Source organism: Chelonoidis abingdonii, chromosome 15 (genome assembly GCF_003597395.2).
Source record: "Chelonoidis abingdonii isolate Lonesome George chromosome 15, CheloAbing_2.0, whole genome shotgun sequence".
Taxonomy (NCBI): domain Eukaryota; kingdom Metazoa; phylum Chordata; order Testudines; family Testudinidae; genus Chelonoidis; species Chelonoidis abingdonii.
Window position 1 is genome coordinate 25,749,790 of NC_133783.1, and position 15,042 is coordinate 25,764,831.

Consider the following 15,042-nt stretch of genomic DNA (forward strand, 5'->3'; position numbering starts at 1 on the left):
TCTGTAATCTAGATGGTAAATATTACAGGGTCTTTCAGCTTATAGACAATGGAGAAAAAGCCTTCTCCAGCAGAAATACAATTTAAAATACTTTCAGCCAAATACACATTAAAACTCTACCAGCCAGATACACAGTTGCAAATACAGAAACAATCAAAAGACTATAACCGCCTTTTTACTCAATACTCACTATTCTGAATATATGAGAGATTTTAGCAGGGAGATTGGCAAGAAACCTGGTTGCACGTCTAGTCCCTTCCAGGACTCAGAGAGAACAAAGCAAAACCCAAAAACCACAAACAAAGGCTTCCCTCCACCGAGATTTGAAAGTATCTTGTTTCCTGACTGGTCCTCTGGTCAGGTGTTGCAGGTCACTGTTTGTTAACCCTTTACAGGTGAAAGAGATTTTAACCCTTAGCTATCTGTTTATGACAATGGCCCCCAGGCAAAGTGCTACTGAAAGAGTGAGCATTTCTACAACCTTGCGCAGATACAAAATTTGTATCCGCATCTGATCCATGGACCATGTTCATGGTTATCCACAGACTTTCAGAGCTCTAAGCATCTCCTGTCTCTCTCTAGTACCTCCAACACCCAACTTGGGAGTAGCATAGATGGCCAGTAGGGGAAACTGCCTAGAGGTGCAACTGGAGGGTCGGAGGGGAGTCAAACTCAGATGTAGGGAAGAATGAGGCTGCAATCCTCAAAACTACGAGAGCTTTTGCAGGCCCCCTGTGGTAGAGAAGGTGAAGTTATTTAGAATGTCTGTACAAAAGTGACTCTCCTGAATCAAGCTCCTATTGTAGTCAGTATGTCAGTAATAGTGATCGCTGCTTGGACTATTAACAGGTGTCTGGGAGTCAGTCCAAAATCAGAGGTTCACTCTGAAGAGTTTCCATTCTCTGACCAGATCCCTATCTCGTGGTCATACCTATTGTAGATGGCATTCTTAAGATCCCTTTTTTGTGTCTTATTTTTCTAATCCAAGAAGGCAGACTCTCAGCTAGTGTAATTCTAAGGTGAATTTTATGTCTTATCCTGTTGAGTGATGCATTCCTTCCCCTGCTTCCTGTTCTAAATGTTTCTTTGTGCATCTGTGTGTAGTCTCAGGAAGGTGACATTCCAGGGTGCTGGATCTAAGGACACTTTGTCAGGTGGTTTAAAACGATCCCTTCCCTGTTGTCTTCAAAAGAGCTTTACTATTTTCAGTGCAGCCTAATGCAATTGCTTCCCACCTGATAACCAGTGCAAGGGATACTGGGGACTGCCTCAGCACTTCTAAAGGGGAGCTGAGGCAGTAGCAGTAAAAGAATCTGGAGCTCAGCTCAGAACTGAGGGCACTGGGCAGGAGACAGTCGGACCTGCAGAATGTGGTACTGGGACAGATAGGGGACCACATGGATTGCTGAGGTGATGGGTTGTGTCACACATGGGGCATTTAATCTGCTTGGACCAGCTTTGTTTTACCTACACCATATTGGAATATGAGGATTTCTTGGGATTGGGTGACACCAATAAGTGTTGAAGAGTTAAATCCTGCTTCCTTGCGAGTGAACTTTGCCACAAAATGGATGAAGTCAGTTAATTTGGAGGCCTGAACCTGATGTACAACATCTTACTAGATTTGGAGTCTGTATTCCTTTCCAAAACTATCATTTTCAGACTTATATTGAAAAACTCTGTTTGTATTTGCTCCTAGGGGCTGTGTCCTTAAAGGGAAAGTGGTGTTTACTACAAACGATGATTCTCCCTATGACATAGCAGTGGTAGAACTAGAAGAAACGTTACTGTGTTTTGTGAAACCTGTTTTCGCCACCAAATTTGGTGCAGGTAACTATTCTTCTATTTACTGTCCTGCTTGTAGCTTCACTGGTCTTGGATTGGATGTCTGACTGTTAACTCAAACTCCAAGGACCTGAATCCTCAGCTGGAGAAGTGGAAAGCTCATAGAGCTGTGTGTTTGAGATTGCCTGGTTATGCTTACCTTTAGAACGGGGTTTGCATGACCAAGACTTGCAGTTGCACCCAAGGCCAAGACTTGTACTGCAGTACTAAGGGAAGTGCTGCACTTGATACCTTCATTCAATGATAGGAAGAGGTGGTGCTTGCCATCTTGCAGGGTAAGACATTTAACAAATGTCCCTTCTTCTTTGGCTGGTCAAGTGACAGATCAAAAGACTGGGGTTATGTTTTAAAGTTAGTGGCCTGGCTAGCATTCCCTCCAAGTAAAACACTTCCTGGTATCCAAAACTGTGAGTGCTATCACTAAGCATACTGTGCTGCATCCTCACATGCAGTCATTATGTTACTGGGTTCAAGCCCTGTAAAGTGGAAAGCAGAGGAAGAGAACACAGATGTGACATACTTGATCTTCACTAAAGATTTGGTAAGATACCGTATCAAATGTTTGCATCCACTTTTAGCTTGGATATGTATGCTGTCATGTGACCTGAAAACTGTCTGAAGGACAGTAAACAATACAAGTTGTGGAGAACGCATTCTTATAGTTTAGTGTAGGGATCAGTTTTACATCTCCAGGACAGTGAAAACTTTCATGTCTTGCCCACAGCATGGTGATGTGCTGTATACTGCTGAAAGCAATCGATAGTATAATGTTAATGCAGCAATCTGGAATAAACTGTGAAAACAAACATGAACAGAAGAATAATAAAATGGGATCTAGGACAGTTACAAAACTGGACAGAAAATAAGAACTACAGATGTCTTTACTGCAGGTGGTAGAGGAGTTTTTCAAAGGTACAGATGGCAGTTAAGCACCTAATTGCCATTTGTGCTCTCAGAAAATTTTCACCAGTGACTCTTCAAGTATGGCTGACACCTCATTAGACAACAGACATTCTACTTCCAGATCATATTCTGCATTCTCTTTTTCCTGACTTCTTCCATTACATGTAACGCTTGTCTAAGAGTTCATCCACTCCTGCTGCTTATTTACTACATGAATTCACCCTTTTATTTACCTTCCCTCCCCTGAACCACCTGATTCTTGCTGCTGTTTGTCTCCTCCATGCAGGAGAAGAAGTGAGTGTTGTTGGCTTTGGTGTGTTCGGCCAGAGCTGCGGCCCATCAGTGACATCAGGAATCTTGTCAGCTGTGATCACGGTGGATGAGAAGCCAGTGATGCTTCAGACAACCTGTGCAATTCATGGTGGCTCAAGTGGGGGGGCCCTTTTCTCTACAAACAGCGGAAAGCTCCTTGGTAAATAATATGCTTCATCTCAGTTCATCTCCCTTCCCCTCACCCCACCCCAAATGAGGGGAATGGCCAGTCATGTAATGAATCATCATGGCTGGGTGCTGTTAGGTGCTTTAATTGTTCCCCTGACCTCTCCGTTCAGGAGAGAGCTTTTTTCTTTTACAAAGATTATACACATTGTTAAATGGCCACCATCACAGAAAAGGTAGGATGAGGGGATGATACTTGAAGCTTCTGTAATGCTTTCCATTTTAGGATTTCAGAATGTGTCACAAAAATTAACCGTCACAGTGCATATTCAGTGTGAGATTATTTCCTTCTTTCCAACGGGAAGATTGAGATGCAGATTGTCATGCAAGTCACACAGACACTCACTAGAGGTAGGAATAGAATCGGGCTCCTGATTCCCAGTCTTGTTTTACCCACTAGATGAATACTTTGTCACTTGAACTTGATACTCCCCTTTCATTGTGACTAGTTGAAACCTTTCTTATCAAGGGCCTAAACAAGTTAATACACTCTGTTGAAAACATGGTTGAAATCCTGGGTCTGGTAACCAGGAAGATGATTTTTGGGGGTCTCTTGTTGTTATCTCTTTGTGCATATGTCATATTATACAGTTCAATACACTTGGTAGCCTTTAATGAAAGAGTTTGCATAGGACATTTTCACTGCATTTTCAGAGTCGGTGGGGGCAGGGGACTATCCAAGGCTGGAATAGCTACTGAAGTTCCAAGCCAGGACTGGGGGACGCTAGTAAAGTTGTGCTGGAAGAACTGCATGGATCCTGCCTGCACTAAGCTGGACTACATAACCATTCCTCTCATCTGCCACGTCCTGAGGTTGCAATCTAGCAAAGCACGTGCTTAACTATAAACATTTGAATACTTCTGTTGCGTAGGACTACTTACATCGAGTACTGAAGTGCTTTGCTGGAACGGGGCCTAAAATTGCCAGTCTCCCCACAAGGGGTGGGGGGAATCAGGTTTTTTTTATATATCAAGTTTAATCAGTGTAGAGTCCTTCAGAAAGAGTCTTGCAGGGCTGTCTGAAGTGCTGATGGCATGTTCTGTGCAATGAGAAGGAGCTAGGAGATCCTTCCCTGTGTACTGCCATAACCACAAAACTCAATAGCGAATCGCTACTGCTGTGGGATACCTGATTGTTTAGTATGACTATTTTATCAGTAGAAAGTGTGTATTAGGTCAGGGGCATGGTTCAGTATTGTATCCTTTTTGTGTTAGCAATTCCCTTTTGGAAGCTAGAAAACATAACGCTATTTTCCCTCAGTTATGTCCTCTTTGGAATGGCAAGCTTCTTATGAGGACACTACACTCGGACTTACAAGAATTGGGCTATGTCCCCAGTTCTACTGTTGATTAAAATGTGTAGCATTTATGCTAAGGAACTTAAATATGTGTCTGTTTCCCCATCTGAAAAAATGAAGTTAAAATACCTACCCACCTTTGCAAAGTTCTTTCAGATGGTGCAGATGTAAATAGCTATTTAAATGCTAAGCGTTATTATTTATCCTTTGTATTTTGGAGTTTGAAATCTTACTCTGGCCTTTCTTTGCACTGATGGCCCAGATTTGGGGAATAAGGTTGTCTGTGCTTGATACAAAGTAGCAAAGGACGTGTTCTGCTTCTGTCTAGGTCCTGCAATCTCTCCATTGTATGGAGGCATGTTTTTAGTGCTTAACTTCGTAAGCTACCAGAGAGTTCACAAACTCTCTCCTTTTTATTCTTCCCCACATACAGGGATTGTTGCTAGCAACACAAAGGACAACAGCATAGGAGCTACATACCCTCACCTGAACTACAGTGTTCCTATCACAGTTCTACAGCCAGCAGTCTTGGAGTACAGCCGTACTGGAGACCTGCATGGTTTCCAGGAGCTGAACAGGGCCAATGACAGAATCAGACTAGTGTGGCGGCTCCAAAGAAAGACCACAGAGGTACCACACAGCAAGCTATGAGGCTGGCCATCTCAGAGAAGAAAGGTAGAGCTCTCCTGTGAGTAGGGTGTTCTAGGGGGAAGGGGACTTCACACAATTCAATGTTGTATAATCTGTAGCTATGTTGAATTTGCCATAAATTGTCCGCGGTCTACCTGAAGGTATGGTGTCTCTGGGGCTGACCAGCTTTCCTGAAATGAATGATGTTAACACTGGTTCTGGCTGAACTGAGTGAAGGCAAAAGATGATGAGCAGCTGTTGTACTGGGCAGAGCCAATCAGAGTAGAGCTATAGAAATGAACTGTAATGATTCCATGGGTCCTTGACCAGACTGCAGACCTGGATGATAGCATGTTCCTCTATATCATTCCTGCAAGTGCTGTCACCAGGAGTGCAATTCCCTTCAGCTGCACACACTGACTAGCTAGTCTTCATTATTTGGAGGCACTGAGGAGGCAAGAATAGTGATTGCCTGGCCATACATCTTAGTGAAAAGGTGGTGTGACTGTCTGGAAGTACTTAGTGTCAGCAGGAGGGAAGTGAATCGCTCAGGATGCTGATGGTGCAAGGAACATAACCAGGAGTCAAGGGTTGGGTGTTTTTTGTGTTTTGTTTTTTGTTCCCCCCCCCCCACACACACACATAACAAAATAGAAGCTGTGGGATTGTATTGTGTGAGACGTCTAAAGTCCTATCTGGGTATAGCGCTAACACAGATGGGAATAATCCTGCAGTGGCAGAGGATGATCTGATGAGACTCTTTCATCTTTAATGTCTCCTTCAGGAAAGGAGATTAAAGCGTAGCTGTTGGTGAGAGAATTTGTAGTTCAAAGCCCCTGGGTGTATTAGAGGCCTATTGGTGTCCTAAGGATTAGCTAATCCTACACCATCTCTTATTGTTCAGCTCCTTCAGTGTTTTGGCAGTGAGTTATTTGGGGGTAGAGATGTTTTCTTTGTCTATTCAAGTCTGGTTTTAACTGCAGACTGTGGAGTACTGGAAGGGAAATCAAGACTATTGCCCTGAAGAAAAGGCAAACATCAGGTCTAAATGTGAATGCATTTACTTTACACATTTTTACCATCTTCCTTTTCTCTTTTGCTGCTTAAAATAAACTGTTGGTAAAGATTATGTTCGGACAAGAATTTTCAGTCCCTGGAAGTATTCATGCCGTTACTTCCTATTACTGAAACTGATGTTATGAGTATTGTTGATGGACCCAAAGCTACAAATTTTGGGAGTGTCTGTATCTGGGGCTTTGAATCTGGTTGGGCCAGCTACTAGCAAAAGACTTCTCCAGATACAGCACTGATTCTTCCCTATGGAAGCATGCAGAAAGAGAGTGCGTATTATTGAACACAGTTTTACTAATAGGGAGAGACTTCATGATATTTGATCAAGTTTGCCCTATTATGTAATACACAAAAAAGCCTGAAGTAAACATGTCTCCAAACACATTTGGAAACTTGTAGTGCCAAACTCCAGTTTGGAGGCTCATTTCTGCTATCCAAGCTTTTATTTCTAAGAGCTAATCTTACTCAGAGATTAAATGCCTCCTATGTCCACTGGGTGCCACTCTTACTCCTGCACCTGCAGTGGGGACAAGATTTAGCAGTTTATCCTGATGCCAGTACTGTTCATGTATCTTTTTTTTTGTTTGTTTTTGGGGAAGGGTGCCCCTACTTGCATTAGAAATCCTGCTTGGGGTTGCACTGATACAACTGTCTGATTTGTGCATGACAGCAGGAACCTATTTCCTGATTAAATACAAAAGAATGTGAACTTGGCCACTAGTGATCTATTAGAAACTGAGCAAATTAATCAAATATGATGACTTAGAGGAGAGAACCTCCGGCTGACCTGATGAAGTGAAGCAGCGAAGCATGCTCTTATGACCAACCTTCTATTCCAGGGGTTGGCAACCTTTCAGAAGTAGTGTGCTGAGTCTTCATTTATTCACTAATTTAAGGTTTTGCGTGCCAGTAATACATTTTAATCTTTTTAGAAGATCTTTCTGTAAGTCTGTAATATGTAACTGAACTATTGTTGTATGTAAAGTAAATAAGGTTTCAAAATGTTTAAGAAGCTTCATTTAAAATTAAATTAAAATGCAGAGCCTCCCGGACTGGTTACCAGGACCCAGGCAGTGTGACTGCCACTGAAAATCAGCTCGCGTGCTGCCTTCAGCACCTGTGCCATAGGTTGCCTACCCCTGCTCTATTCAAAGGCACTGGAGTAAAACTATTGAAGATTTTGAGACTGGAGATGGGCCTGAGGTTCTTAGTTTGGATCTGGTTACAAAGTTCATGACTGTTTGGGTCCAGGGTTTATGCTTCTAATTAAAGCAGTGTGCACACTCGTGGGAGGGAGGGAATATGTTGAAGTGTCTGATATAAAGCCTGGAAAGTCTGCACTGCAGAACCATTGTCTCTTGTCATTGCTGTGTCTGAAGTATATTAGCAGAGTTCAGTTATTTGGCTTATGAATGCGGCAAAACCTTTTCCAGTTGAGGGTTGTTGCTGTCAGTGGATAGTATCTCTGACCTCATCTGATTTCTGTCCCCCCTCCCTCCCCCACTAGGCAGGTAGCAGGCTGTTTGTTTGCAGACAGCTGCTTGTTAACTTATGAAATAAAGCTGGGTCATGCCAGCTGTTCCTACTGACTTCACCTACTACGCAGTGGTGCGCGCTTCGGAGTTGATTATGTCTCTACAACTCTAACTTTGGTAGCACAGGTTGGCCTAAGGCAGTAATGAGACATCAGGAAGCTGTATATTCTTGTTGTAGGATCCTCTCCTCTCGTCTCCCAGATTGTGTACGATAGATCATCTGCGTGAAAGAAAAGGCACAGCTTCCTGTGATATCACTCATTGCTGACACTCCACTCCACTCCACTCCAATCTGAATTATCTGCTTGTGAGGATGTAGACAAGTGGGTGTAAAAGCAATACCGAATCTATTGCTGTGATGCCATAGGACCTAGCCACAAAAGCAGCCAATTTACTCCAGCTGCAAGTTCGTGTGCAGCCCATTTATCTCTCAGCCTCCTGGAGTCACCTTGAGAAATATCCACTTGGGGCTTGATAGCCCTTAAGAAATGAAGACCTTAGTGTACAGCTGCTTTTTTTGTCATTTCAGAAATGATCTCGTTTTTGTCACTTGAGCAATAAATATCTCTGACTTCAGCTCATTTTTTCTGTCATGCAGAAGAGGAATTAGTTTGTTTAAACAACAAATGTTCCTGGAGGAAAAGGGAATGTTCCAGGGCAGCATAGGTGGCCTAGCCCTAGGCAGTCCTTTAAATCTTTCACGATCAGAAAAGGGTAGATAGCTTTGCATGCCTCAAATTTAAAATCCAGACATTGCTTGCAATGTTCTTTTGATTTAATGAGCATTAACTTGCATTCATTCAGCAATCTTTGGTTGTAAAGCGGTTCTTGGCTGGGACAGTTATCATATGGTTACCGTACAGTTTGTGTAACCCGTATGCCTGACTTAATTGCTTGGACAAATCACGTAGTTCATAGACTCATGGGACTGGAAAGGACGTCGAGGTCTTCTAGTTTAGTCCCCTACACCCAAGGCAGGACTAAGACAATCCCTCATACGTGTTTGTCTAACTTGCTCTTAAAAATCTCCAATGATGGAGATTCCACAACCTCCCTGGCTAATTTATTCCAGTGCTTAACCATCCTGAGAGTTATGAAGTTTTTCGTAATGTCCAGCATAAACTGCTCCTGCTGCAATTTAAGCCCACTGCTTCTTGTGCTGTCCTCAGAGGTTAGAGAACAATTTTTGTCCCTCCCTTGTAACAACCCTTTATTTACTTTGAAAACTTTAAGTTCTCCCTCTGTTTTCTCTTCTCCAGACTAAACAAACCCAATTTTTTCAGTATTCCCTCATAGGTTTTCTAGACCTTTAGTCCTTTTTGTTGCTGTCCTCTGGGCTTTCTCCCATTTGTCTACCTCTTTCCTGAAATGTGGTGCCCAGAATTGGAGGCAATGCTCCAGTTGAGGCCTAATCAGCACAAAGTAGAGTGGCAGAATTACTTCTCGTGTCTTGCTTACAGCACTCCTGATAATACATCCCAGAATGTTTGCTTTTTTTTTTTTTTTTGCGCAACAGTGTTAGTATTCACACATTTAGCTTATGCTCCACTGTAACCCCCAGATCTTTCTGCAGTACTGCTGCCTAGGCAGTCATTTCCCATTTTGTATATTTGCAACTTATTGATCCTTCTTAAGTGGAGTATTTTGCATTTGTCCTTCTTGAATTTCATCATCTGTTCTTCAGACCATTTCTCCAGTTTGTCCAGATCATTTTGAATTTTAATCCTATCCTCCAAAGCACTTGCAACCCCTCACAGTTTGGTATCATCCACAAACTTTATAAGTGTACTCTCTCTATGCCTTTATCTAAATAATTGATGAAGATATTGAATAGAGCTGGACCTAGAACTGATCCCTGCGGGACCCCACTTAATATGCCCTTTCAGCTTGACTGTGAACCACTGATAACTACTTTCAACCTTTTATGCACCCACCTTATAGTAGCTCTATCTAGGTTGTATTTCCCTAGTTTGTTTATGAGAAGGACATGCGAGATAGTATCAAAAGCCTTACATTTGAATGTACTATTACCTTCATTTTAGTATCTAGTCATTTGTGTTAATTGTGGGCCACTGCATGCCTCAGGCGAGTGGGAACTGGGTTGCTATTGCTTCTCTGTACTGGATTTAATTTGTATTCCTTGAGCCTATGGGAGCAGAGGCCTGGAATGGCAGATGCTTGGTTTTGGATTGATCAACTCTGGCACTTCTGGGTTCCAGAGGAGTTCGGCCCAGTCCCCTTCAGGCAGAAGGATTGGTGGGGAGGGAAGGGACTCCAGGAGGCTATTTGAGTGTGTGTGTTTGGTTTTTTTTAAGGGGTGGGGAAGAGGGAGGGAGAATGTTGGGCCTTGGCTATTACTGAGAAAAACAGAACTAGACAGTGGAAGACTCATATCCTTGAAATCCAAAAAAATTTGTAAAGTTTTTTTTTTTTCCCCTCAGAAGCTGTAAAATAAAATTCCTTTCTAATCACTTTCTTATATTTCCCAAGCAATCTTTAAACCTTCTGTTCTTCACCCTGGTTCTCTCTGCTACCCAAAATCTTGAACTAAATACAGCTTCTCTTGCTTATTTCAGTAGTGCAAAGCTTTTCCTTAGTACTGCACAATTCCTAAAATTTATAGTTAGGCACTGAGTTGTTTCCAATCACAATGTAGTTTTAAGGTCTTGTAGTTTTAAGTTGCTTGTGTTCCTCTCTACAAGAGAGACTCTCTTTAAAAAGGAAGTCTTCTCTAGCCCCATCTCTCCCTTCCCTAAGAAGGAAGGGTAATTTGGTTTTTCATGCTTACGGGTATGCATATTTAGTCACCAATTCCATTTGCTGCCTTTAATTCAGAGAAGGGAAATCTAAATAGAAGCCCAAATTATTTTTTTTAACGAGGTTTCCTTTCAGTAAGTGGAGGTGCATCCTTTTCAGCATGATTTATGTTACTTTGTCTCTCTTAATCCTAGAAACTAACACCATCACTGTCCTGTTCCAGTAGACTTGACTTTTTTCTCATACTTTTTTTGAATTTTGTACTTTCCAGTGTCCATCTTTATGCAGGTGCAGGAGCTCTGGATTTTGTGAATCATTCCAGATCCCCTGCTACTCACTTCCAACAACACTCCCTCTCCAGGCTGAAAAGAGGTCCACGTATCTTATCACTTCTATCCAATAACATTTCCAGTGTGACCTTTCTGAAGCCAACAGACACATCAGAATACCTCAGATCCACACACTGAAGTTCAGGGAGGAACAGCTGGGTTGTGGCACTGTAGTGTTTCAAGCTTTCTGGTTCACATAGCTCTGTTCATGCTGTTTCTTCTGGCTCTAACGCACAAGCTGTGTCCCTAGCATTCCCATTCACTTGCTGGCTAGAGCCAAAAATGGTACCTAAGTGGCTGGGCAAACTCAGCCCTGACCAAGAACTCTGGAAAACAGCTCTCCCAGCATTCATCTGGCTCTGCCCCCTTTGTACAATCTTTGATTGCCAGTGGGATGCTACGTGTGTGGCAGTGGCTATAGAGTCCATAAACGTGTATCTGCTTCAGGTGCAGGAGAACTTTTTGTTAAGCCTTCACCATAGTTCAGCTAATCCTCTGTAGGGCAGATGGGACAGCCCTGACCTTCTCCCATGTTAGCTTTGCACCAGTCTCTGTGCTGCCTGCACAGCAGCTACATGTGATTTACACAAGAGTTACTAAGGGTACGTCTGCACTATGGGATTATTCCGATTTTACATAAACCGGTTTTATAAAACAGATTGTATAAAGTCGAGTGCACGCAGACACACTAAGCATACTAATTTGGCGGTGTGCGTCCATGTACTGAGGCTAGCATAGATTTCTGGAGCGTTGCACTGTGAGTAGCTATCCCATCGCTATTTCATAGTTTCCGCAGTCTCTCCCACCCATTGGAATTCTGGGTTGAGGTCTCAATGCCTGATGGGGCAAAAACAGTGTCGTGGGTGATTCTGGGTAAATGTCATCACTCACTCCTCCCTCCATGAAAGCAAGGGCAGACAATCATTTTGCATCCTTTTCCCTGGATTGCATGGGCAGACGCCATAGCACGGCAACCATGGAGCCCATTAGCTTTTTTTTTTTTTTTTTTAGCAGTCACCATGTGTGTACTGGATGCCGCGGACAGAGGTGATACTCCAGCGCTCACAGCACATTCATTTGCTTTTGCATGATAGCAGAGATGGTCCAGTCGTTCTGTACCATCTGCTGCGGTGTAAATTGGCCTTGAGATGGCGTTATCTGTTCCTCTGTACTGTCTGCTGCTATCATGGGTGCCCCTGGCTGAGATCGCTGGGGGCGCAAAGGCAAAACTGGGAATGACTCCCCAAGTCATCCCTCCTTTATGGCTTCTAAAAAATAGTCCTGCCTACAATATGGAGCAAGTGTACTAGAGAACCAGTGTCCTGCAGATGATGAGCTACATGCCATACACAGGGGTGCCCCTGCAACAACCCCACCCATTGCTTCCCTCTTCCCCCAACCTTCCTGGGCTACCGTGGCAGTGTCCTCCCCCCCCCCCATTTGTGTCATGAAGTTATAAAGAATGGAGAAAATAAGAAACAGTGACTTGTTAGTGGAGATAAAATGAGGGGAGGCAGCCTCCCGGGCTGACAGTCCAGGCAGAACATTAGCGTGCAGGGGAAGGAGCCCAGCATCCCGCTGCTATGATAGTCCAGGCAGTACACAATCTTCCTTTTAACACAGGAAAGGGAGGGGGCTGATGAGCTCACCTCAGTTTGCGTGTGATGAAGACAGTTACGCAGCATTCTGTACCACTTACTGGAATGACCGGGAGTCATTCCTATTTTTACCCAGGCGCCCCCGGCCAGCCTCACCGAGGCCAGCAGGAGCAACGCATGGGCTGATGGTGATGATGGATATCAGTCATATTGCACATCTGCCACCGGGGGGGCAGAGGAGTGTGATACTGCTCTTCACTGCTGCGGCACATGTCTACCAGCAGCATTCAGTAGATATAGGGTGACACTGAAAGAAGTCAAGAAACGATTTTTCCCTTTTCTTCATGTGGGGGGGGAGCTATTCCTGAAGCACGCCGGACAATGTGTTGACCCTACAGGCATTGGGAGCTCAGCCAAGAACGAAATTATTTCGGACACTGTGTGGACTGTGGGATGCTCACTCCATGAGCGTCCGTTTGAGTCTCTGGCTTCCCGTTACACTTGTCACGCAGCACTGTGTAGCCTGGAGATTTTTTTTTTTGTTCTCAAATGCTTTGGCATTTCTCTGTCTGTAACAGAGCTTTGAAGAACAGATCCAGTATTCCCGTACGTCATGCTGGAGCTCTTTTGGATTTGGGACTGCATCGCCACACTTGGCTGACAGAGCTCACACGCTGGGCAAACAGGAAATGAAAAATCAAATTTCGTGGGGTTTCCTGTTTACCTGGCCACTGCATCGAGTTCAGATTGCTGTCCAGAGTGTCACAGTGGTGCACTGTGGGATACTGCCCGGAGGCAATACTGTCGATTTGCCGACCACACTAACCCTACCGATATGGTATACCGATTCAGCGCTACTCCTCTCGTCGGGAGGAGTACAGAAACCGATTTAAAGAGCCCTTTTATATTCATAAATAAAGGGCCTCGTAGTGTGATGGGTACAGCGTTAAATCGGTTTAATTGCTGCTAAATCGGTTTAAACGCATAGTGTAGACCATGCCTAAGAGGAATAAGGTCCATATGCTAAGGAGCAGTCCTGATGTACAGTCACTAGAGGGCAGCACATTACCCCCTGCAGGGACATCATGACTGGATTGCATCATAGACTGGATTTTACTGGCAGTGGCTGGCATCAAGTGGTTGCAAAGCAGCTGTGGTATAAGGAATCTCCCTGGCAGGTCAGAGCTAGGGTATGTCCAGACTTACCTGCGGATAGTGATCGATCTATCGGGGATCGATTTATTGATCAAACCACTCCTGTCGACTCCGGAACTCAGGCCGTCTTAGCCATAGGCAGAACAGGCAGCCGCCTAGGGCAGCCACTAAGGTCTGGGGGCACCACTCTGCTGGGAGCCCGGACAGACATACCTGGCGGGGAGATACCATGATCACGGGAAACAGTGAGCAGTAAGTAGCAGGCGCTGGGCCTAGAGAGAGGCAAATGCAGCACAGTCTGAGGGAGGGATTGGCTGCTGGGGTCTCTGGGCAGGGTGGGGGAAGGAACTCACTGTGAGTGTGACTCTTTCCCTCTGCGTGAATGAGGCAGGCTCGGTGGCTCTGGCACCACTACCTTTGTTGTCCACCATAACGTCCATTCTTCTCCCTCTGCACCATGGAGCACCCCCTTTCTACCTCCCCCATGCGAAGCACCTCTCTCCCCCTCCCCTTTGTCAGGGATGGGTTGGATGAGGTGCTGGGAAGGGGTTGTCTGGCTGTCTGCTGAGGAATGAAAGTGAAAGTAACTCACTTTCTGGCAGGCAGCCAGGATTGGAGGGTCGCACAGGGCTGGGCTGGGGATAGCCAGATAGCATGTGTGAAAAATCAGAACAGGGGTTGCGTAGGGTGAGCAGATGTCCCACTTTTTATAGGGAACAGCCCCATTTTTGGGCCTTTTTCTTATAGGTTCCTATTCCCCCCTCCCCCCATCCTGATTTTCACACTTGCTATCTGGTCACCCTAGGTAAGGGTAATTGGTGCCTATATAAAAAAGCCCAATATGGGACTAGGCCTATAAAATCAGGACATCTGGATCTGGTCACCTAGGCATGGGGAACGTGTCTCTCCCAGGGCGGTAGTGATCCATCTTATCCGGGGAGCGCACAGGGCAGGTGAGCTGGCTTGTGCTCCAGGCTGCCCCGTCCCTGAAGATCAGAAGCTGTGCTAACTTCCCATGGTCCATTGGCCTGGCGGTGGTGCCCATTGGTGGTGATCGGACTGAGGGTTTGCTGCTGCTGTTGCCACTCTGCACCCCAAGAGGTGGATTTTGGGGTCCTGCAGTTTTCCACCTATCTCCTCCTCTACTGCAGCTGTTGGACCAGCAGGCTAGGGGATGAGCCAAGCATGAAAGCAGTGCTGTGTTGCCATTTAGATTGTCATTTAACAAATTTGTTTGCCAAACATGCTTGCTAACAATCCTGAATTAAATTTCAATTTAAAAAAAAAAAAATCAATATCTTAGCCAAAAACAGAAAATTAAGTTGTTGACAACTATTTGTGACAAGTTTGGTATGGGGAAGGGATTGGGCCAGTTTTCATCAGAGAAACAAAAAGTGTTGACTGACTTTCCTATAGCCCCGTT

The 15,042-nt window shown here is 44.5% G+C and overlaps 1 protein-coding gene across 2 annotated transcripts in view; it reads left to right on the plus strand.

Annotated features, from left to right (window-relative positions):
* TYSND1 (trypsin like peroxisomal matrix peptidase 1) overlaps positions 1-15,042 on the plus strand; it is a 33,783-nt gene that overhangs the window by 3,169 nt on the left and 15,572 nt on the right. The window contains exons 2-4 of one of the 2 annotated variants that reach the window (XM_032783295.2): positions 1,700-1,830; positions 3,035-3,220; positions 4,978-5,232. In XM_032783295.2, the coding sequence (XP_032639186.1) occupies positions 1,700-1,830; positions 3,035-3,220; positions 4,978-5,195 (535 nt within the window). In that variant the 3' untranslated portion in view covers positions 5,196-5,232. The remainder of the gene's footprint in view (positions 1-1,699; positions 1,831-3,034; positions 3,221-4,977; positions 5,233-15,042) is intronic. The other variant, XM_032783294.2, reaches the window with a different exon arrangement.